This window comes from Ceratina calcarata, unplaced genomic scaffold, assembly GCF_001652005.2.
Source record: "Ceratina calcarata isolate Rehan_Ccalc_2016 unplaced genomic scaffold, ASM165200v1 scaffold162, whole genome shotgun sequence".
NCBI lineage: Eukaryota > Metazoa > Arthropoda > Insecta > Hymenoptera > Apidae > Ceratina > Ceratina calcarata.
This window is the reverse complement of record NW_017137498.1, coordinates 339,501-364,590: the sequence shown is the minus strand read 5'-3', so window position 1 is coordinate 364,590 and position 25,090 is coordinate 339,501. Positions and strand designations below refer to the sequence as shown.

General features: G+C 37.9%; 1 protein-coding gene across 2 annotated transcripts in view; it reads right to left on the bottom strand.

Annotated features, from left to right (window-relative positions):
• Positions 1 to 13,539, bottom strand: part of Fkbp14 (peptidyl-prolyl cis-trans isomerase Fkb14) — an 81,853-nt gene extending 68,314 nt beyond the window's left edge. The window contains exon 1 of one of the 2 annotated variants that reach the window (XM_018037221.2): positions 13,238 to 13,539. In XM_018037221.2, coding sequence (XP_017892710.1) covers positions 13,238 to 13,473 — 236 coding nt within the window. In that variant the 5' untranslated portion in view covers positions 13,474 to 13,539. The remainder of the gene's footprint in view (positions 1 to 13,237) is intronic. The other variant, XM_018037222.2, reaches the window with a different exon arrangement.
• Positions 13,540 to 25,090: the final 11,551 nt, after the last annotated feature.

The following is a 25,090-nucleotide window of genomic DNA, read 5'->3' as shown; positions in this document are numbered from 1 at the left end:
ACCCATGATCGAGTGTTCGCTCACCTCTGTTGAAAATATATTCTTTAGGTACAAACTAGAATTTATATTTTGTATCCTAACTCTTTCGTTATTACAATTCCTTCTTCGTTCGTATTCTAAATACTGCGATGCACTGTTACACGAATTTTTACAATGAACACATTGTCAGTTTTATTATTCTACGTTTTACAACGGATATTGTGAAAACATTGTTAAAACACGACTAAGGAAATAAATGTTTTGAGAAGAGACATGGGAAAAAGATCTTCACTGACGAAATTTTGTTTCATCCTTTAATCGAATGAAAACTCTTTTTCAAACATGAATGTCTACGAATGTGTGTACGTATCCCGTTCGATCGACATAGCTTCAGCGTAGAGGGAAGCGTGTTAAATTTTTGCAATACGCCTATCCTGTCAATAGAAAAACTACGATGAAAAAGAAACCAAAAATCCACATTCCCAGCAAAATCCTTCTGAAAAATACGCTAAAAAACTTTCAGAGCTCGGTATTTAACAATAGACTATTAATTTGAGATCTGACAATCCACTATTGACAAATCGCATTGTCCTCAGTTCGAGAATCAAAAAGAAAAAATTCGTTATCACGCTTTCAGTAGCTGAATTTCTTTCCCTCCGAATTTGTTGAGCACATTTTTCTCTTGTTGTCGGTTTCTCTTCTCAAGCGTATAACGAGAATAAATATCCCGTCCCAAAATAGCTAGGATTTTTAAGTCGAATTAACCGATAGATTTGCAAGTTCTCGCAAGATCGTTTATTAGTTAAAGCCGTATGTTACATCGAAGGCTGGTGTGAAATCATAACTTCTGGAAATGTATTTCTACATTTGCTTCTCAAGCATAAATCATGTAATAACAGTAGCACCACAGCGTATCGTTTCCAGATAAAGATATCGATTCTGATAAAGCCTCTTATATCAACACTTGCCGCGTGTTATTTTTACCGTACGTTAGAATGGAGCATTGTGTAAAAGTAATTCAATCTTCAATTAGTAAAAATAAAATCTGTCTCTCTTTATATTATGTACGAAATAAATTCACTTTATTTAACATTGATCATATTAACCAATTGAAATTGATATCCAGATAATCTTTCATCGAATAATTTATGATCACTGAATGCATTTATAAACGAATCCATCATTATTTCCCCAATTAAAAATGTATCTACTGTGGTGTCTGGCCAGTGCCACGGTTTTTTAGGTATGTCTTCTGTTTCTCTAACATTCTTAACTTTCTCTTCACTTTCTTACTGTTAATATTTATTTCGTTCGGATCTGGTTAGTTTCTGCCGTCAAGAGCCTGAGGACCCTTTTCACTTTTTATTACTCCTTTCCGCTGTCTTCCAAGTTTCCTACGCACTTTATTTTTCCCTCTCTTTCTTTTCTATGTCTACCATTCCTCTTTCTTGCTTCTCTCATGCGGCCAACTTTTCGCCCTCACCACCTCGCCAGTCTAGCTGTTAGCCTGTTAGTAGGTATACTTAACTTGTATCGCCGACCAAAGATTGTATAAAATAAAAACAATCCTTGGACACTGAGTCATCGGTTTACACGTTCAGCTACAAATACTGTTATACTAACGAGGTTGCGAAAAATAAATTTCTTTCAAACTTCTAATCAAATACGATGAGTGTTTTGAATTGAAAGTAAAAATGGAGCTTTCCGCGCAGAATGCAAGTGTTAAAAACGTCTCAACTTACAAATAGAGACGGTTTCCCCGATGCGTACAGCACCGCGGCGTTGAAAGGCATGAATACACAGTATCCCCCTCTCCGTTTGTCAATAATCGATGCCCGTCTAACAATCTAATTTCGCCGTGGCATGGCGTATCTGGCATCAAGCGGAATTCACCGCATGTGTCTAGCTGTCTGTCGGCAGTAGGTAGGTAGCTCCCTACCGGCGCGGCGTACGTATTTTACGCGAACCGCTGTACTCGTCGAGCGTACACTCGGGAGACAGCCTCAGAACAGACGTATTCCGCATTAATTTAGCCGCAATTGCCTCCTCTCCTCCTCCTCCTCCTCCCCCTCCTCCTTATTCTCCTCCAGCTCTCTGCAGTTACATAACTCACGCATTTAACTAAAACACGCTGCAGCGGCGTTACTTCCGGAAATCTTCAACTTTCCCCTGGAAAGACAGAGCCGAGAGGAGCAGCCCCGGTGCGGCGCAATTATTAGCAACGCGCCGCGTAATAGAAGCGACCGTGCATGTAAACGAGCCATGCGCCTAGATGGAATTCATAATTTAAGTAAACACTTTGAATTAACAATCTACGGCCTCGCCTACATATAACCGACCTACCTGCGGCGGCGTGCTATTGGTATAATATAAATTCAGAGGAAGGTGCACAAGCGGACGTTGCGCTGAGGCAGAATGCCTGTTGGGTACTGTTAATGAATTCATCTCTAATAAATAACAGTTACTTTTACAATCAGATAAAAATCTGGCCAGCTGAAATCACAATTTTATCTTATATACGGCATAGAGAGGTACAGTCCGCTGATTGGACAAAATTGAAAAAATGCTAAACACGTGTAAATGATTTGAAAGTCTAATTAAATGATATTTTACACTACATTCGCTTTACTTTCAATTACTATATTGTATTAATCCTGTTACTTGGCCAACGTGAATACTCCATATACGTGTGTGTTCGCTGTTAGCAAAAAGTCCTAACGTGGATCGCAGAACTTTCGTCATTACGGCCACCGACTGGGCATATAGGTTGTGCGATATCTACATATGTATGTATATGTATATGTGTGGGAAGCTTGTATCGTGAGAGATATAAGAAAATTATCAATTACATACCGCCGCGGTAGAACAAAAACACGGGCACAGAGAAAATCAACTTTTATTTTTGAGGATTGGATTCTCTTTTGGGCCACCGTATATCTTTGGAGATGAAAATTCTTCCAACACTAAATAATCTCTCTTTATTAAAATCCAAAGCATAGTAACTATGATTTCTGCTTCACTTTGTAATACCTATTTTATTAAATATCGGCATAATCTCAATGAATGACCAGAGTGCCCTAAAATGTATTCCAAACTAATGTAAGTATTAAAATGAATTTTGCCTGGATTCTCGGAGAAATTAAATCGTGGAATCGAATGGCGTAAATGTATATTTTTAGTCTACTTATTGGGTAAGTCAGTCTGTCTCGTCACGCCACTATCGAAGTCTACAAAAATAACGATTATCGAAATCAACCAAAACAACGAGACAGAGATAAATTCGTTAAAAATATAATAAGTTCTCCGCATTTTTGTAATATATATGAGCATCGGATATATATCGTTTTGTGTAATCAATGATAACATCGCGATAATGTTACAAATTATTTGCAAATGAAATCGCTGAGCGCAGCTGTTAGTAAATACTGTACATATACGCTTATTTCACACTTATACGTGTACCAATACGACGTTTATTACATTCCTGAATTTCCGGTCGTCTTTTTGTAATTTTACAAAAATATTAAAAACGACGCAGTGATGATACGAAAGAGATTTTCATCGATAAAAACTAGAAGTCACCTTCCTAAAATTTCTATAATATTCCTTCAGAAAATTTCAAACAGATAATTCCTTCGAAGTTTCTCTCCGATAATTCAAACAATGCATACGCCGCTAACTGTTCAAACTCGGTCAATTCGCCGGAAATTAGGCTACACGAAATTGATACGACCCAATTTCAAATAGCGGCCCAACTTTCGTTGACCACGCGGATGAATTTTTATGAATTACGGATTGATACATTAATTAAAAGGACGAGTTCGCTTAAACACGACCCACCGATCCAATAAACGTCTCTCCTCTCACCTTATATGAAATGAGATTTAATCTGTATTGCGACCGATAACTGCGTAGTATAAAACACATACAGGGTGTTCCACTTAATTCTAACATATGGTTTACGTCAGTGTTAATAATATACGTATAAGCGGAAATATTTCGGTTTTTTAACGACTTCAGGAAGATCATACTGACACTGTTAGTTTGTAGGTGGACGCGTAATGTCCATGTAAATAAGTTATCTCGAGATTCTCCATAAAAAAAATATTAACCCATGTATGTAAAAATATCATTATTTTAACAGATATTTTTATTCAACTGTTTCACGTTCGTTCGTGTACACGAAAGTTTCAATATAACACTAGATCTACCAAGACGAGTAAAAAAAAAATGACTTGTTTGGCATCTCTTATAATCATTATTCATTTTCAGTACATTTCGTTTTCTAAAATTTTGTATGACTTTTTCTAAAATATGCAAATAACTAATTCTGTAAAACAGTTTTCTTTTTTTATCTTTTTGATGTGAAAGTTTATGCATTATACGTAGATATACGTCAATCGCCAGTAGTTCTAGTGTTACTAACCGAGCTACTGAAAGAGTAATATCTATGTGGAAGCTCAAATCGGAGAGATAAATATAAAACAGCATATCATCGCTCACTATGATAAGTTAAACAATGTAGAACACTGAAAAGTCACCGTCGGATAATATAATGGGTAAATAGTGATTGCTTGAACGTATCCTGTAAACGCTATATGTCGATGTAAGCCCTGTCTCGCCGCGCATCCATAGAACACGACCGAATAATCGACTGTACTGTAAATGGGATTTTCGATCGTATCGGATCGCGTGGATCACGTATTGCGTGGTTGAAATGCGAGTAAATGACGCGAACAGTGTATTCCTAGGGTAGGGAAATATGTAGAAATACGAGATTCGGTGGGTATGAAGGTACGCGAATTGCATTTTTGTTAAATTAAAGCGAAAAATAAACCGATTGGAATAGTTAATGAAGATTTAAATTCAAATTTAACAGCCTGCCGTAATAGATTAACATAATAGTACACATCTTATAAACTACATCACGTTATACCCATTATTCAGTAAAAAAAATCACTTAAGAATTTGTTGAGTTATTCAAGTTCGATGAAAATACGTAACACAATGTTATCTAAAATTCCTTCTTACTTAATAAAGTAACAGGCACTTGAACTATGAAATAGTATGCTTTAAAATAGTGCGCTCCTTGAAACGTAGTTCATGGGTTCAGAGCACGCGATCGGGGAAAAGTGAAAGCAAAGCTGATTAAACCAGTCGCTTTTGCACGATACGCATTCTAGTTACACGGTTGTAGTTCACGAGTTAATCGCGCCGCGTTGCGATGAACAAAACGAGAAGATAAGGCCGCAATCCCCGGGGGTAGCCAAGCAACTACCGCCGTCCGCCCTTGGACATTCGGTCTCGTTCCATTTTATGTACACGTTTCCTGATATTCCTGGTATGCACGACTGAGACGTGTTTCTGTTCCAATGTTTAGAGAAAGGATGTGTGTAGTAATGTGTATCTAACAAGTTTTAAAGTTCAAATCTAAATACTTTACATATACTTCTACTTGTTGCTTCAATGCTTGGTTGTGACTCCTCAGGTTTTATGGCATTTTCGGATATGTCTTTAGCAAATCTGTTTTTATATATCAATTATGAATATCTTTCAGTATAATAAAGAAAACTTTTCTAATTAAAAAAAAGAATAGTGCCCCGAAAGCGGAAGTATAAGGAAGCAAAAATAAAGGAAATTAAGTTTTATGTCTGTCTCATATTCTTTGCTACAAAATGAACCGATGCCCAATACAATGGGCTGAATCAAACTATTTTATCCTAACAAGGAGTACAAACAAACTGGCTAAGTGTAACATCGCCGTTATCGTTACGGTAAACGCATCTCGCTGTTATTCACTGGAACAGAAACAAATCGACGCGGGGAGCTGAGCAATTGTCAGTCGACTGAACAGCACTCGAATGATAATCCAGTGCAGGGTGTCATGCCGTAGATTCTCTGGCACTCTTTTTTCAATTGCCGATGTACCGCGCATCTCCCTTTATTTCCGTTACCATCGACAACATTTACGGGTTGCGTGCACATAGTGATTCGATTCAGAACGCCTTCAGAAACGTATAGCGACGCAAGTGATATACGCTACGTGAGTGACGAACAGAGGATGAAAGCGGATTGAAAAAGTGACGCGATAAACGAAGGGACACGTGAAGCTAAAGGGGACACACGAGAGATCGGGAAAGAGTGCATTAAACAGAAACTGGAATATTCGCGAGATAAAAAACATCGTCGGTTGAAGACGCTTTAACTAAAATGCCGTGCCTCACCGGCAATTGTTACGGAAAATTCGACGAAGAAACTATGCTCCTCGGTGTAGACGCAGCAAATAGAGTCGCTCGTTTCTCGCCTCTGGATAATGTCAGCCATCGCGAAACGGTGTACAGAGAGCGTTTACGTCTAAACGCTTCACAATAAACAGCTGCTCGAGGCGACCGCGAATCTTGTTGGCGGAGAGAGATAGAATTTTACTGATGAAACAGAGTGGCAATAGGGCACATGGTAATCAACGAACAAAAAGCATCTGGTGATACGAAGAGATTTTAATAAAAAAAATTTTCATGCATTCGGTAAACTCAATTTTTTCAAACGCGAACGTAGAACAATCGTCACAGAACAAAAAGTAACAGACGTCAAACGAAACATAATTACTCATATATTACTTGGAGAACGATTATGTCCAACGCAAAACATCGATTAAAATTTCTGAAGAGCCCAAGTCGACCTCGTCAAAATGTTTGGGCCGTTGGGAGGAGCAGTAATTTGGTCCGGCGAACGTTGCTTCCAAAAAGGAAGTTTAATCGTCACACGTTATTAGGGAATTAACAAGCCAGAAAATAGCTTACGTGACTTTACAGGCGCATATGTATGCACGTGAACGTGTTACACGGTCGAAAGACGCGACAGCCGATTTTTTGGGGAGATTAACAAAATTTAAATTCGTGCAAAAAATCGATGAAAATACGTAACACAATTTTATCTAAAATTCCTTCTTACTTAATAAAGTAACAGGCACTTGAACTATGAAATAGTATGCTTTAAAATAGTGCGCTCCTTGAAACGTAGTTCATGGGTTCAGAGCACGCGATCGGGGAAAAGTGAAAGCAAAGCTGATTAAACCAGTCGCTTTTGCACGATACGCATTCTAGTTACACGGTTGTAGTTCACGAGTTAATCGCGCCGCGTTGCGATGAACAAAACGAGAAGATAAGGCCGCAATCCCCGGGGGTAGCCAAGCAACTACCGCCGTCCGCCCTTGGACATTCGGTCTCGTTCCATTTTATGTACACGTTTCCTGATATTCCTGGTATGCACGACTGAGACGTGTTTCTGTTCCAATGTTTAGAGAAAGGATGTGTGTAGTAATGTGTATCTAACAAGTTTTAAAGTTCAAATCTAAATACTTTACATATACTTCTACTTGTTGCTTCAATGCTTGGTTGTGACTCCTCAGGTTTTATGGCATTTTCGGATATGTCTTTAGCAAATCTGTTTTTATATATCAATTATTAATATCTTTCAGTATAATAAAGAAAAGTTTTTTAATTAAAAAAAAAATAGTGCCCCGGAAGCGGAAGTATAAGGAAGTAAAAATAAAGGAAATTAAGTTTTATGTCTGTCTCATATTCTTTGCTACAAAATGAACCGATGCCCGATACAATGGGCTGAATCAAACTATCTCGCAGTACTTTTTATCCTAACAAGGTGTACAAACAAACTGGCTAAGTGTAACATCGCCGTTATCGTTACGGTAAACGCATCTCGCTGTTATTCACTGGAACAGAAACAAATCGACGCGGGGAGCTGAGCAATTGTCAGTCGACTGAACAGCACTCGAATGATAATCCAGTGCAGGGTGTCATGCCGTAGATTCTCTGGCACTCTTTTTTCAATTGCCGATGTACCGCGCATCTCCCTTTATTTCCGTTACCATCGACAACATTTACGGGTTGCGTGCACATAGTGATTCGATTCAGAACGCCTTCAGAAACGTATAGCGACGCAAGTGATATACGCTACGTGAGTGACGAACAGAGGATGAAAGCGGATTGAAAAAGTGACGCGATAAACGAAGGGACACGTGAAGCTAAAGGGGACACACGAGAGATCGGGAAAGAGTGCATTAAACAGAAACTGGAATATTCGCGAGATAAAAAACATCGTCGGTTGAAGACGCTTTAACTAAAATGCCGTGCCTCACCGGCAATTGTTACGGAAAATTCGACGAAGAAACTATGCTCCTCGGTGTAGACGCAGCAAATAGAGTCGCTCGTTTCTCGCCTCTGGATAATGTCAGCCATCGCGAAACGGTGTACAGAGAGCGTTTACGTCTAAACGCTTCACAATAAACAGCTGCTCGAGGCGACCGCGAATCTTGTTGGCGGAGAGAGATAGAATTTTACTGATGAAACAGAGTGGCAATAGGGCACATGGTAATCAACGAACAAAAAGCATCTGGTGATACGAAGAGATTTTAATAAAAAAAATTTTCATGCATTCGGTAAACTCAATTTTTTCAAACGCGAACGTAGAACAATCGTCACAGAACAAAAAGTAACAGACGTCAAACGAAACATAATTACTCATATATTACTTGGAGAACGATTATGTCCAACGCAAAACATCGATTAAAATTTCTGAAGAGCCCAAGTCGACCTCGTCAAAATGTTTGGGCCGTTGGGAGGAGCAGTAATTTGGTCCGGCGAACGTTGCTTCCAAAAAGGAAGTTTAATCGTCACACGTTATTAGGGAATTAACAAGCCAGAAAATAGCTTACGTGACTTTACAGGCGCATATGTATGCACGTGAACGTGTTACACGGTCGAAAGACGCGACAGCCGATTTTTTGGGGAGATTAACAAAATTTAAATTCGTGCAAAAAATACAAGAACACTTCTATTAGTTTCATTCGCACGGCTTTGAAACTGTACTATGAACCTCCGATTATCCGAATTATTCATATGCACGATACTTTAATATTCTTATCTTTTCATGTTTATGCAAGATAATTATACGCATAAGTTAACGAACGTTTCTTAGAAATTATTGTCAACCATTTACATTTCTCCAAGAATGGTAAGAATTGTACCTACATTAAAATTCTGACATAATCTCCTGTAATCTGGAAGCTATTGCATTGTACCACTCACGTTGCTACATTTTTTGCCACTTTTATCGCGGAGAGACTCCATCCCGATGCATTGTTGCGCAAATTTTGTTCTGCTTTATTTTGCACCCGGCATTCAGCGTCAACCGATTTTTTTTTATTCGCTTCTCGTTAAGGTACAAATCGTTACTCGTGAAAATAAGCACAATGCGAGCGTAATCACCGACTACTGAATGGGTTGTGAAACGTGGAATAAATTTTTCTATGGCAGTTAGGAACACTAGCTGATTAAGAATTAACCACAGGCTATATTAATCGGAGCACAATAATGAATGAATTCAGCACGTGTTCAGTGCGAGACATTGCTGTTTTATTTTACAGAAAAGAACAGTACGTGCCGAATAGTAGAAATTCTCTTCAAAATTCTTCTGTACAATGGAGTACTGATAAATAATTTAAGCCACGAAAAAAACTTTCTCTTTTCATCAACTTCAGGAAGCAGGAGGTTCTTTATTAGGTACATATTTTTTGTTATATACGTATATAATAATACTATTATTATAATAGTATGTATGTTCAGTCATTAGAGATTAATCTGTAATGAATGGAATGATAGAGATAATATTAATAAGATTATTTAATTTCGTTCCTATTTTGGCATCGACTTAAACAAAAAAAATTTCCATTTTTAGCTCTCCTTTGAAGACCATTTTTCCTTTAAAGTATATTATTCCTAAACAACTCATGTCTGATAAAAGTCGTTTACAGATCAGACAGCAGCCATTAATTACAATATGGTATATTTAAATGTACAAATGATATATGTATACTTAAATGTACAAATGATATATGTATACTTAAATGTACAAATGATATATGTATATTTAAATATAGTAGAGAATTTTAAAAGATACAAGGAAATACTTCACACTGTTGTATAATTTATCAAGTTATCAAGGAATCGCTAAGCGCAGAGCGACTCTTTAACTCCGCGGATTCTCGAATATCAACCAAAAATGGATATCCTAACGAGAAACAAGGAACGTCTATCTCTTTCCCTGTATACATTCTATAATGGAAATGTCACGTTCTATTCGTGGCACCACGTGCAGCGCGATATAGAGCAACGCGTCGTCGTCGTCTCTCTTCTCCGGCGAACGAGCAAGCCGAAACGTGGCATTAACTTTTCCCGGGTCGATGTGACGGCTCCACGATTAACGGTACCAGTAACGGGTAACGGATCCGCGAAACAATTTAGACGCTGTAGCACGGTCATCTCGTTCGAATTTCATTATCGTTGACCGATTTATCGCGATTGTCGTCAGGGATTCGATTAAAATTAGCAACGTTTAAACAATTTCCAACGTAATAATGAATAATTACCATTTCTCGCGGAGAACGGCAAACGAAGCGTGTTGTTGTTCCAAAATTTATTGTACATAATTAAGCATAGTTCATACCGTAATTAATTCTTTCATTGCAATGAGTTCAGCGATGGGCTTCAGTTAACGTGAATCATAAATTCCTTCGTTTTCCAAAGGTTAACATTATTTTAAAAACCATTGTTCATTGCAATCCGAAATTATAATACAGAGGGAATGTAGAAAGCCGAGCGCGAAAAATGTTTCAAACAGGATGGCCTTGTAACTAGAGAGAGAATTCAACCGCGTGCGTACGTTATATCCTATACTGTATACAAAGAGAGAAAAGTCCTGCTTGTCGCATACAATTTGTTACGTTTTAATTAACGGGAACATCAAAGCGTCGTGCAGAAAAATGTTCGAAGTAGCTCTACCGGGAAAGAAAGAAATAGGAGCGTTCAAATAGAATGGTTATTCTGCGGGAAACCCGGCAACCACAGAAGTGTTAACAAGCGGCGGTTCTGAACGGAGAATCATTATGAAAATTCGACTATATCTTTGGCAATGCACACAGTGGACCAGTGACTTTTAGCACTTGAATATTTCCCATATATTGGAACGTATGAAAAAACTTTATTAACCAAAGTTGCTCGGGTTAAAAAAGGCTATATCGTCTCGGTAAAAGTATTTTTGTAGATGGAAGAGTTACGAAGATTTTATAGTAACCTCCACTTTTTTTTTAATGCAGTCATATATTTTTTGTATGGACCAGTTGATCCTGCTTGATATTTTCTATAAAGAAGTATTAACCCATGTAAAATTATTAATTTAGGAGATATTTTTAATTTAACTTTATTTAATTCATCACTTTCTCAACATTAATACAGATATCGTAAATTCCGTCAGCCATGGGAAAACGATTGAATTATACTTTCGCGAAATAAGAATGTAAATATGCTAACGTGTGCTACGATTTCGATCATAAATTTCCCATGTATAAGAACGCGAGAAGATTATCAACCAATTAACCAAACTAATGTGATTAGTATACAATAATTACTCTCTCTATAATGCAATAGCAATGCAGTGAAAGTGATCGCCATCGCTGAACTGAGAACTAATTTATTATGAATAAGACTTTGGAAGAGGAAATACTGACGAATCCAATTTCTGACGTGAGTCGAGGATCTGAGTTCTTGCCTGATTTGAGATTCCTGTGACTGATAATAGGTCAAGTATTCCGTCTAGAAGGAATTCGTTTATGTCACGTTATTATAACGGAATTTTTTAAAGTCTTTCGTAGGCTAATTATCGTAGGCAATTATTTCAAATTATATAAAAATTAGAGAAGTCGCTTATTACAATTTTCTTATTTAAACCCTCATGAAAATTTAAAATATACGTTTTATAGACCTATCTTGAATTACATCCGTGCTGAAAATTTAATTGGAATTAATTATCTCAATGTTTCCGAGTCACATTTCGTTATTTCGTAATATTTATCTACAGTTTTTCGAAATAAAATGATGTAGTAAGAAACATTATCAACGAGAATTGATAATACCACGAATGGACAAAATATCTGTTCCTAAGTGGCTGGTACAGAGTGGTCGCGTTGGCAGTTCGCTTACTCCAATCGTATGAGACCACGTTTCACGTTCAGATGAATCATCACCGGCGTGAAAGCATCCCATTTCTTTCAACGATTATAAGACACGTTTACAACCGTTGCCAACTGCACATACGGATACACTTTGAGCAGCGAACTCCGCTAATCAATCATTTAAAAGTCACGACTACTAATACAATTACTTACTATTAATTGTTTTATCTTCAAATGTACCTTTAAATTTTCTTAATCTACAATACACATAAAGTACACTTATCAGAAAACGCACGTGGGACAGGTTATTTACTTATTGAACTTTTTTCGTAGAAAAATTTTGGAACCTAATCTAATCAATACAGCTGAGACTTTAGTACATATGTTCTAACTTTAAGAAGTTCGTTACTCAAAACAGAATGTTAAGTTAGGTTATACGGATCGTGTTAATTATTTTTACACACAGTTGATGAGATATTCGTGTTAATGTAGGGAAATTTAAGAAGATTACCGTTGGATTAAGCTGGCTTGGGATTATACATATGTATACATACAACCAAGTATGGACTGCTTGTTAAATAACTAGTTTCGGAGGAACCATTCACTGTAGTCAAACTCTATTATACGAAACTGTGATGCAATATATAAAAATGATTATGACGCACACGACCTGTCATCATTAACATAAACGCAACCTACGCGCGGCAGCTAACATTTTACTTTGGAACAATAGTTCTTTCGTTCGACTGTAATGAAAAGAAATAAATTTTATGATCGAAACATATGTTCGTTTATCGATTGTGAAGTTTTCCTTGCTCGCCCCATAACAACACATTCAAAAAATAAATGAAGCTTTTCCATTCCATGTCACGTACACTCTCGAAACAACTTCTTATAAATCTGAGATTAGCAAAATGCAATACTTTCAATTTTCGTTAAAGGCGATATTTTATAAAGTTTCAAAGTTGTCCATATGGTACTTCCAGACCATAATAAATAGAAATAAAACGAGATTTTTAAAATACACAGTCGACATTCGTCTAAATTACTCTAAACGAACTTTGCAGAGCAAACATCGTCCCATTAAAATTGAAAGTGAAAAGTCACACTTTGCTGTCTAGTCACGGGAATAAATTGAAATAAAAAAGAGGAGAGATCGCACGTAGCTCGAGGAGAACCAACTCTCCCGATCGCGAACGTTTAAACCCTTGCGTTGATTCAAATGTCACTGACCTTGAATCGAACTTCGTACCATCTTGTAGCGTGCCGATATAGTGCATCGTCAGCTGGTCACCGATCTTCGACTTGTTGTCGCATACTTCCGGCACGTAGAGCTTCTCGACCTTCAAACCCGATTGGTTCTGATCCGCCCTGGCGAGAACAAGAACGGTGGCGACGAACACGAGAACCACCGTACGGCACGTCGCGAGCACGACACCCGCGTTGTTGTTTACTAAACGGACAGTCATGATTCAGATTGATTCCCTACCGAATGCTCGTGAGCAACTGACTCGGCGTAGCGCTCTACTCCGCCGAACTACCTTCGCTTCCCTCTCCCTGAGAGCGTTAGCTGCGCTGCGCTCCGTGCTCCGTTTCGAGATCACGCGAACGTGTTGGAGAAAGACGGGAGAAGGCACCGTGCCGCCACATTGCGCCGTCTCATTGGCCCCGCAGAATATGTAGGTCTCTGCCTCGGCCTCTTTTCCACCTGCCTCCCGTCTCTCTCCGTCTCGTACAGTATTATTCTCTGTGTCTCCTTTCCGCTTCGACTCCCGCGTTCCAGTCCTCGTTCTCTTCTTTTTTCCCTTCCGTTTTCTCTCGTCTTCCAGCTACGTACAACTCTCTCTTCTTTCTTCACCGTGCCCACGCCTCGCCGCATCGTCACCTCTTCTCTCTCCCTTATCTCTCGTCCTCGTCTTAACGTTGTTCGCCATTCGTTCCACGCTTCGGTTCTCCAAGCGTCGATCTTGCTTCCTGTGGAACGCGTGTACCGGCCGGTTGCTACGTCACCAGCGAACGAAACCTTCCAGCTCTCTCTTTCTTCGAAGCTCTTACCATAAACCACGCGAGAAGCCTTCCGTTAAATAGTCGCGATCAACTTCGAAACGCGTCTCTCTATCCAGGCTAATTTGTAACGGATGGAAGATACGTGGTTTCAAGCGAGAATTAACACGTTGATTATAATTATTATTGACACATCCGATTCAGAATTTCTTAAAAGATTCAGAAAATCATAGTAATTGATCATGGCAGTAGTTATACTTAAAAAAGATAGTAATTTCAAAGTGCAGCACGATAATATGTGAACACGAATTGCATTATAACGTTCGATAATGAAATCAATCACGTACATTCCCTGTAATAAGATAAATTGAAAAAAGTTTTAGAATCAAGAATTATATTCAGTGGGAGGAACAAAAATTCAGAGCGGAGAATTATCCAACGGTAAAAAGGATTCGCGAGAGAACGCAGGCATCAAAAACAAGATGGAAATACGGTTAGAGTACCAGCGGAATAAGAACCTGCGAGCGGAGTTTCTCAAACGTAGAAACCTCCCTAAAAACGTTAACAAAGGGATAAACTAACTACAGAAGTCGGCTGGATCGTGTCAAAAAAATAACCAACCACGTTTCGCTCCATTCCACGAATTACACACCGTGGAATATCTTCGCCCACGGTTTCATCCACTTCCGCTAACAAAAAATTTCAACCTCCATCGTGCAACTTCCCCGGCTAAAGACTTCAGACTTTCGAGAAAAACAAACTTCGTTGACGTTTACTTCCGTCGACGATTCCCGCCGACGCGACTTCGTAATTAATTTCCCTTTACTCATCTACTCGTTTCTCAACCTTCTCCTCGTCTTCTCGCTCCTCGTCCTACTTACCCATTTACCACATTGCCTCGCGAGACGTCTTTCCAGTTACGTTCATCCCCCTAGCATTCCTTAATCTTCATTTCTTTTTTTTTTTCTTTAAATTTCAGTCGCTTTGTCGGCTTGCTATATCTTCGCTCCCTCGCCCATTACTCCGTCCCCTTATCCATCGTGCGCTCGTTTGCCATCCTCCGCTCGTTTTTCTCTATGCAACAGATATCGTTCTAATGCATCTGGCCCTTTCGCGCGTTTTTCTTCTTGCTCCTCCAACCCTTTCTCTTTCACGCCGCGCTCATCGTCCTACTTTCTTCGGCCACGACACACCGTTGGCTCTTGTCGCATGCACCACCGTTCTCTAAAGTTACACGCGTATATCTACATACATACATATGTACATATACATATTTCCGCATTTTTGCTCTGTGCCGTCCGTGATTCGTGACTACAACAGCAATTCCTGACGATTAATGAGTGTCGCGAATTTTTACACGAAAATTAAATAATCGTCACTCTGGATTTTAATGAATCCTTTAAGAATTGCATCAAAATTGTAATAGAAACGCGAGGTTCAAGCAGATTATAATATCTTATTTTAAGCATGATTGATTTCATTATTCATTTTATAATTATCAGCGAACAAACATACGTTCGATGTTAATAAAAAAGTATTGTGCAAACCGGTGATGCACATATACTAGCCACTAATCCGTATGTTTTATACATACTACGAATAAATAAAGAGGCCGACAAGAAAATATTGAACCGACAGCCATGAATGCAATCGCAGAGTCCAGAGATGTTCAGAGGGGGTGAGACAGAACTCCCGTCGCCGGATATGCTATTTTTTTATTCATTGCGTGGCGTGTAACAATCCTTTCTAATTACACATCGAATCCTGCACGAATTTCGCTGGATTCCCCGTTAAATTAAAACGTTCGTCAGCAGCGCGATCAATCCTTGTCGGCCATTCTATCGTTCGCGTATTCGCACCAATATCGCGACAGCTTATAAAGTTTTCGAGCAATGCCGCGAACGAACTCGTTCCAATTACAAACACTGGCAACTTTATTCGCGCTTCTTTCTGCTCTACTAGTTTATTCACTTAGTGTTTTGCCTGTCTACGTCTGCACGTGTGTATACCGTATCGTACGTTGGAAAATCGGAAATTCTCATTCAATCGCTGCTCTTTAGTAGAATATAACCGCGTTTGAAATAAACTGCTTTGAACATATACGAAGCAGTAAGCGGATTACGATTGAAGGGATATTGAAAGGAACGTTAGTTCGAGGAAGAGTGATTGCTCAAACACAATTTAATTGCTGAAATCGAGATAAGTGAAAACCTTTTAGTTTAAACCAGACAATTTAAACGCAAATTGCGGGAGTGTTAAAAAAATTCGAGGTGAAAATTCTTATCTTTCTCACAACTAGCGAGATGATTGAAGCAGTTGTTGTTTCAAGAGTTTTTGCTTCTAGATAACGTTTTATATCATTTCCGGAGATATATGGTACGCGGTTGTACATATAAAATAGGTGTGTTTTCCTAGAAGGATGTGCAGATACCGCAACTTTATTGTGCACAACATGAAAATCCTGAGGGCGAAAGAATTTTTTTTTATCAAATGATAAAAGATTATTAAATATGTTTAAACAATTTTGATTTTATTTCGTTGTTACTATATTCGTATTCATTCATATTGTATTTTACTTTATTAGTTTCGTTATATTATGTTATGCTGTTGAAAAAGTTTCTTTCGATATCAGAACGCAAATTTGCTTCATTTATTACAAATTGGGAACAGGTATTTCCTTACTGGTTTTAATCATCCTGAAATCTTAATTGTCAGTCCCATTTACAAAAATCATTATTATCGCCAACAGGTAAGTGATTAAATTTATAATTCAATTAAAAACCAAATAAAGTTTGGTTTAATTGAGATTTGACTTATTAGGAATTAAAATGATTTAATTGGATTAATTGGAAGAAATTCGGATCAATAATTAAATTTTAAGTAAAGAGCTCTAATTCTCGATTTAGATTGAGTGACATTTAATCGTTAATTATTAATGCGGCAATTAATATCTGCAACTCTGTCGTCGTCGTTACAAGTATATCAATAAAACAGCACATAAGTATAGCGCAGCAGGCATACCGGCATGTACAAGATGGCAATGATACAAGNTTTCCTAGAAGGATGTGCAGATACCGCAACTTTATTGTGCACAACATGAAAATCCTGAGGGCGAAAGAATCTTTTTTTATCAAATGGTAAAAGATTATTAAATATGTTTAAACAATTTTGATTTTATTTCGTTGTTACTATATTCGTATTCATTCATATTGTATTTTACTTTATTAGTTTCGTTATATTATGTTATGCTGTTGAAAAAGTTTCTTTCGATATCAGAACGCAAATTTGCTTCATTTATTACAAATTGGGAACAGGTATTTCCTTACTGGTTTTAATCATCCTGAAATCTTAATTGTCAGTCCCATTTACAAAAATCATTATTATCGCCAACAGGTAAGTGATTAAATTTATAATTCAATTAAAAACCAAATAAAGTTTGGTTTAATTGAGATTTGACTTATTAGGAATTAAAATGATTTAATTGGATTAATTGGAAGAAATTCGGATCAATAATTAAATTTTAAGTAAAGAGCTCTAATTCTCGATTTAGATTGAGTGACATTTAATCGTTAATTATTAATGCGGCAATTAATATCTGCAACTCTGTCGTCGTCGTTACAAGTATATCAATAAAACAGCACATAAGTATAGCGCAGCAGGCATACCGGCATGTACAAGATGGCAATGATACAAGATCGTATCGTGAATTTAGAGTGAGTTAAAGTAAGCATATTCGCGTATTTCAACCGACGGAACGTGCCACGTGGTGGGCGGTTGCGTTAGATATGAAGTTTAATTAGTAATGTTAAAGATGCATTATAGTATTTCAAAGTCAGACTAATCAGGATTAAGTCCTAGGCAATATTTTTACCAATGTTTTTTACAAATATCTCGCAAACTAAAACCGTATAGGAAAAAATTGTTGAGAATGACGAACTTGACAATATGTTCAAATCGGCGGGGTACGATGGGAAATAGCGATCTATCGTTATGTAATCGAATCGGTATGACCGGCTCGAACTGCGTCGGTGTCGCAGACATCTCGGCCGAGAGTCGTGATCTCGGTTGGTTCACGCTATCGCACCGCGACGCGTCTACATTCTGACTTCATGCATACAAATTATGTGATTTGTGGGGGATTCGGCCTTTTGAAAGTTTCCAAGTCCGCGGAACAAGGGGATTTTCCATCGCGCGCCATCGTCGATCCTCAGGGAAAGAGCATCGGATTCGATCGCGTTAAATCAAACGCCGCGACCGGGTAACAAACGAGGAAGTTTTTCGATCTTGCCTGGGTGCGTGCCGAGCTAATTTCATTGAAAACAAAAATAATCTCTTGACAATTATTCATTATGTTTTTTTATTAAATTTAACTAAACAAATACGAGATATATGTACTTCGAATCATATTTGGTATGAAAATTATTCATAATGCGAATAATGAAAATTATCTTATAATGAGAATAATAAAAATTATTTTATAATGGATGTTGTTCATCTATTCAAAATGATACATAGTATATAAGTCCACACTATTTTTCCTCAATCTTGACGAGTTTATCTATGACCATTCGGAAATCGTCGTAACAGACGGTTTCGCTGTCTAATAAATCGCCTGTTGTTAACGAAGTTAGGGAGGGAAGCGACGAGGTAACTGGTGTCCGCGGAGTTCGACGAGGAACTTTTATTTCTACGAGATACCTACACCATTTCCCGGTAATAAGGTTGCGGACCGAAGTTACGGTCTTCCGCAAAAATATTCCCTGGTCTCGGGCACGGAGAAGAAATAGGACGTAATATGTACTTCGACCGGGACAGCTGTTTGGAAGAAATAGTAACACGAGAGTTTATCAATGTGCTTTTTCCCCCTTGTTGTATTTTCCTTCTTTTTTTATTTTTGGAAGCGCATATGTACGCCCGGAAGATAAATACGGAGCAAAACTACGGACAAGAGTGGAGCAGAGGTGCACGACTTTCTTTGCGATGCGGTTAAATGTGGAAGCGTGCCCCAGGTGAAATGTCGTTATTTCGATGTCGTGATTATTTATTATTCATGCTGGACAGAATCGTTGAATAAAAATTAGAGTGAAACTTTATTTTCGTGTTTTTCTTCATCGAGTTTATATCTATATTCGTCTTCAATTTTATATGATCATAATGTATATAGACTGACGAGAGAATTTAGCTTTTAAAAATTAAAAAATACATAACAAATGTTTTAACGGAGTACAAATTTTGTCTTGACTCTCTAAGAAATGAAAATGTATATAAAATCGAACGACGTAAATCCATACTTTGCACTATTTTTGTTTGATTATCAATAAAACAGTACAAAACGTCAATAATTTACCGACGAATATTAAAAGAATTACGTGACTACCCTAGCCTATGTTGCCTATTTATTTCGTGATAGAATGAAGTCTTCATAAAACAATGTAATCGGAGGAAGCATTAAAATGAAATATTCAAGAAGGCAGAGGGATTATTAGTGAAATATTCAGAACGTCAAATATCGGTAAAAAGTTGACGCAAAGCTGACGTCTCTCGAATTGACATTATTCCGAAGAATACGTGCATCATAGAATCAATGAAGCTGGTTTTACTGTTTGGAAGTTACTGGAAAATGCGGTAGTTTCGTCGGCTCGGAACATAACGATGCAACCCAACTAATCCCGACCACAGTTGCTTAACGCATGGAAATTAATAATGAGACAGAATGGAAATCCTGGAGCGATAAGCTCGGAATCTGTACAACTCGACTAGGTGGATTATATACATAATGTCTGTACGTACGTACGCATATACATATGTAGTTGTACGCATCTGTAATTGTACGAGTATCACATCGGCACCGGCGCGAATTGAACGAACGATCGAGAAGCAAACATGGAACCGGTTCATTTAATCCGACGCGGCGCGGCACCCGTTTCCCTAACTTGAAAATTTCTGTGCTCGCTTCTGACGCGGAAGCGCATTCAAATTAATTAGTTGCTCTCGAGATACAACCATGCGAGCATGTTGTATTCAAAGTAGGTAACGATTCCGTGCTAATTATAAGCGTATGCTCATTATTTATTCAAATCGAATTCTAAATTTCTCAGATTCCGTGAAAAATAGATAATATAAGATCATCGAACATTCGGTTAAACTTAATTCTGGGAGACATTCTTTTTCACATAATCTGAATGCAAAACAAAAATATAAGAAGCTATTCCCTAAAACGAAATTTAGTCAAATAAGCTAATAAACATACAAAATATAAAAAAGTAATTGCAAAACAATAAAATAAAATATCTCGATAGAAATTATCAAAAAGTTCCTATATACATATGCGAAAGAGCGTGCGCCGTATAGCACATCGTAGTGGTTTTATTCCACAATATTATATGGAGTGAACATGTATGTGTGGGCATGCTATCGGATGAGCGGATTCCGTTTCCGAGCGCTTAATGACCGCGTTATAAAATGCATAATCATTGCATGTCTATAGTAAACGGATTCAAAACAAGCCGCATTATCATTCATTATTTACCGTTAGAATAGTACGAAGGAACGGTGTTAGGCAAATAATAACGCTTCGCAGACCATTTCTCGACTCTCCTCGAGATCCCCGCAGCCAGTTAAAGCGGTATCGTTCGCAGTACAGGGCGACTAAGAATTTTCGTATTCCCGTCACGTCACCGTTTGATATACACACTGTACCCTATGTATGTATATACCGAGCGCATATCGTTGGTAGGATTTAACGGCTGTGCTGTCTCGCCTCTATCGACGGCAACGGAAACACAAACAACCCTATTTGTTCTGTTTATACCGAACGTTCGAATATTACTTCGTAAAATTTGAAAAATCTATCAAAACTGCATCGCGCAAGAGCGCACGAACAGAATAATTGAAATTGATTGGAATTTTTGGCAGACAAGTATTCTCTATGTAAAATAATACTGTTTAGTTGGTGGACAATTTTTTTTACTGGTTTTATGTACATTTCTATACAACGTTTGTGCACAACAAGTCTGTACATCTGGAATTGAAAATAATACAATTTAACGACATAAAGCGATATGGTTCTAGTATTATGAAAAATGTTTATAGCATCCTAAATGTATGACGTTGATGTAAAATATTGATATAAAAATAATTTTTTGTGAATAACTGACGCCAGTGAATGGCCAACGATTTTTGTAAAGGAACTAGTTACTCATTATTGTGAACTAAACGACGTATTCAAAAATCATTGAAATCATAGAAGTCCTTCGCCTGTGCTTTTAACAAAATGTTTGTGTGAGAATTCCGCAGTAGTCACTGGCTACCACTTTCTAACATCGATATTACTTGTATTTGAAAGTGAACCGGGAAGAGGAGAACGCAAGTCCCGCGGAACCCTGATCTCACGAACATTTAAGCGGCAAATGGTCCGAGCTTAATAGTGGCTCGTTCTCATCGAGCGCTGGTAGTCGGTTAAACGCGCGTAGTTTCGACAGGAAAGCCCGAAAGCACGAGCGCGCGTAACGCGAGCTACAGCCAGTTTGAATACCGGAGATAACTAAACCGGAGGTAGCCCCCGTCCGCGGACGAGTTCTGGGTTAAGGGAAACATCAACGGCTGCGGTATTCCCGTGGGATTGTTCATCCAAAGGCTCTATCCCGTTACGTATTAGTAACTGTAGAGCAGAGAACACATGTGTGAGGATATAAACGCATCTTTCACAATTAATTACGAGTTTATGTATTTTCTTTCATGTGGCTTTATACTCTCTACAGCTTATTAAATACAAGTATTTCGCTTTCTTGTATTAGTGTCCTAAAAACAAAAATGCTGTTTACTCAATCCTTTGAGCCGTAGCGGAACTCTGGAGTATCAACTTTTTTAAATTACTTATTTAATCATTATATTCCAAATTTAATGTCATATAATATAATGTATAATGTAATATAAAATAATTGCATTATTATAAACGCAGGTACAATAATAATCTGATCTCAAGACTATAAAACGCGTTGATATTCCGTGTGTGTTTAACATGGAACCTTACATTCGTTCTGGAAACTGTGATAAAACCACAAGGAATTACTACAATAAAGCTGCTGTAAGGTCTAAAATACAACAAAGAATTCCCAATGTATTCGATCGAAATTACGAGATCTAAATCTTGTTAGAATATTTCTCCTTACGGATCTCCGCTATACGAGATCGGATTCTAGTTACGAGAATTGCGCGTTGCTGTTAACAACCAACTTATTGACACTCGTTACGGGAGTAAAGCCGGAGTATGTTTGCTGAGACGTTGTCAACGTGTTGACAACTGTTAAGCGTCTGCGGTAGGCAGTACCTGGTTTGATCGCGACCAGCGAGCATTCGCGACAGTGATATCGTGTGCCGTTGACATACTTTTCGTGCGCAAATGGTATACACCAACGGGAGGCGTAAACATTATCAAGAACCGAACGGTTTCTCTTGTCAGCGACGAGTTTCGTGAGTTTTTGACGACGATTTCCTCTTAATAAACGTTCGGTGAACGGGATTTCAGCACGAGGTACGTTATCAAGAGAGACTCTCGAGAACTGATCACCACGATAGCGAAACGCTTGTTTGAGTTTGACTCACAATCAGTACAACGACGATCTGCCCCGCGGGTAAGACGTTTCTTCGGGACTGAGACTGAATTCGCAAAGGATCATTCCGTAGGAAGTTTTGGAGAATGACACTCCACAGAATGAAGGATTCTTCATGTAACGATTTCTGGGAAAGTTTCGAGGCTGATTTGACGTTGATAACTGGAAATTGTTATAGACAGTTTCAAAATGTTTGAAAACATCTAACTTTGACAAAGCTTTGAAACTTTCAAACGTATTTGAATTAAACCGTATCAATCTCTAGAGACCTAAAGAACCTCTCTTCGATTTGCTTCTCACTTTGATTCAGACAAGACAATTAATTATTGGCAGGAATCGATTTTACTTTTCACGTGTTGTATCTGATCAAAGTGCTTGATACTATTTAGGGAGTACATGAAATATTAATCGCCAAACGCGATATCTGAAAATAATGTTCATTAAACTTAAAAATCTGAAATGGAATCTGTATATTAACATAATGCTAAAAGTTTTGCATTTTTAGAAGTCATAATAACACAAATCGATCGACACAAGTTAAAATAAATCCTTTCCTTGAATAAATTATTTTTAATTGGGTGTTAATTGTGAGCCCATTTCGTTGAGAAATTAAAACAGAGCCGGAAATAACTTTCCCGATAAAATTTATTGCATTCAACAATTTGCACATTTGCATAATTCGTTGATCTGATGAAATTCACTTATCCGCCAAACATAGCCGTTATACCTTTAGGACGGAGGATCGACGCGATGGGGAACGGAACGCAATTACGAACAATCGCGTTAATGAACAGGCGAAAATTAGAATGGCGTCGAGTCCGGCGATCGGAGACTGGGACTTGACGGGAATGACCAAAGGATCGCATCGATCGGTTACGATTCTTGAGAGATCGCACGAGCTTTGAAATTCGTGCGGTGCCCCGCGGGAATGCGGATCTATTTGGATCGCTAATTTCGGCAGTTAATTTTAGGGAGACTAACCATAGTAATGGAGTTTGCGGTGCGGGTCGAGCTTCTCATCCGTTATCGATAACGTCGATGGCTCTGCCGAACTCCTCGTGTACCGGACCTCGTGTACTGAGCACATTTCAAATTCCTACCGAAAGTTCAGGGCACTGTCCGAATTCCTATACTCCTCTTCCGAACAATTGTCTACTTGCGACTCGGTAAAGAGCACCGAAATGCTTCCTATCTTACGACAATGGTCTTCATTTATGGACTAGAAACATTAATTCTTAATGTGAACCATTCGATGCTCGATTCAGTTCAACTAAAAGCATTGGAGATGTAATATGTACCCATTGATTATGACGTGCAATATTAGTTGGCATCGGTTACATGAAATCAAGATATCACTTATTAATTCGCAATCCATTAGATAATAGGAATATCGCCTGCAATAATTAACACATGAATTATCCATATTTCAAATTGGCAACTCAAAATACGATATAATCGTTTTTGATATTACATATTTTTCATATTCCTACAAACGAACTAATCAGAACAGTAGAGCACTGTTTGAAAACCGGGCTCGCATATTGCTCCGGCGAAATAAACGATTCCAGCGTCGAAATTAAAATTTTTTCTCGAATTCTTTCCCCTCACGGATATGCGGACTCGCGTAATGAGTTTCTTCTTTTGGGCAGCAGCATTTCATAGCTACAATATCAAAGATAGTGGCAACTAAACTATGCAATAGTAATTTGGATGAATGTCAATCGCAATGGATTCGCATATATTAATATAGGAATTATAATCCCTCCAAAACCGTGTACACAAGTCTAACATAAAAGATGTGTAAAATTGTTTTAATATGTAGAATTAATTGGATCAGGTAGGGATGACCAATAAACGAATTCAATTAATAAATTATTCATCAATGATAAATTTAATGTGAGTTTGCAAAACTACTACCTGCGTATTTTAGAAATTTTCATACAGTTCTTAAAAATTAGTTTCTGACTAAACGAATAAAAAATTGGGAGAAGAATTGGTAAGAAGTATGAGAAGTACTGTACTGATCGTTGGAAGATTCGTAGAAACCTGTGTGAATGTTCCGGGAATATACGCTTGCAAATATGGTCACGTCTTGGCAGACAACAGGGTGGCTTCCCGGATAGATCCTTCCGATGTCAACAATTCTTCTCGCTATATTTCCCGTGGAAAATCCACGAGAAAATAAGTCACGTTCGCCGAACCTTATAATTCGACTCCGTAGTAAAGAAACCCATACATTGCATATACATATGTACATATTCTACTACATATGTGTATGAGTACACGGTTTTTTATCTGACCGCAGGGTTGATTAATGAATATTTAAACGAGGTCGTATCTATTTAATTCATACAATGAAAATGAAAGAATTGTATTTATTATTTCCCAATTGAATATATAGTCAAATAGAATTATAGTAAAACACCGATCATCCAAACTAATTCTGAGTTATGTTTTGTTAAAACTGAAG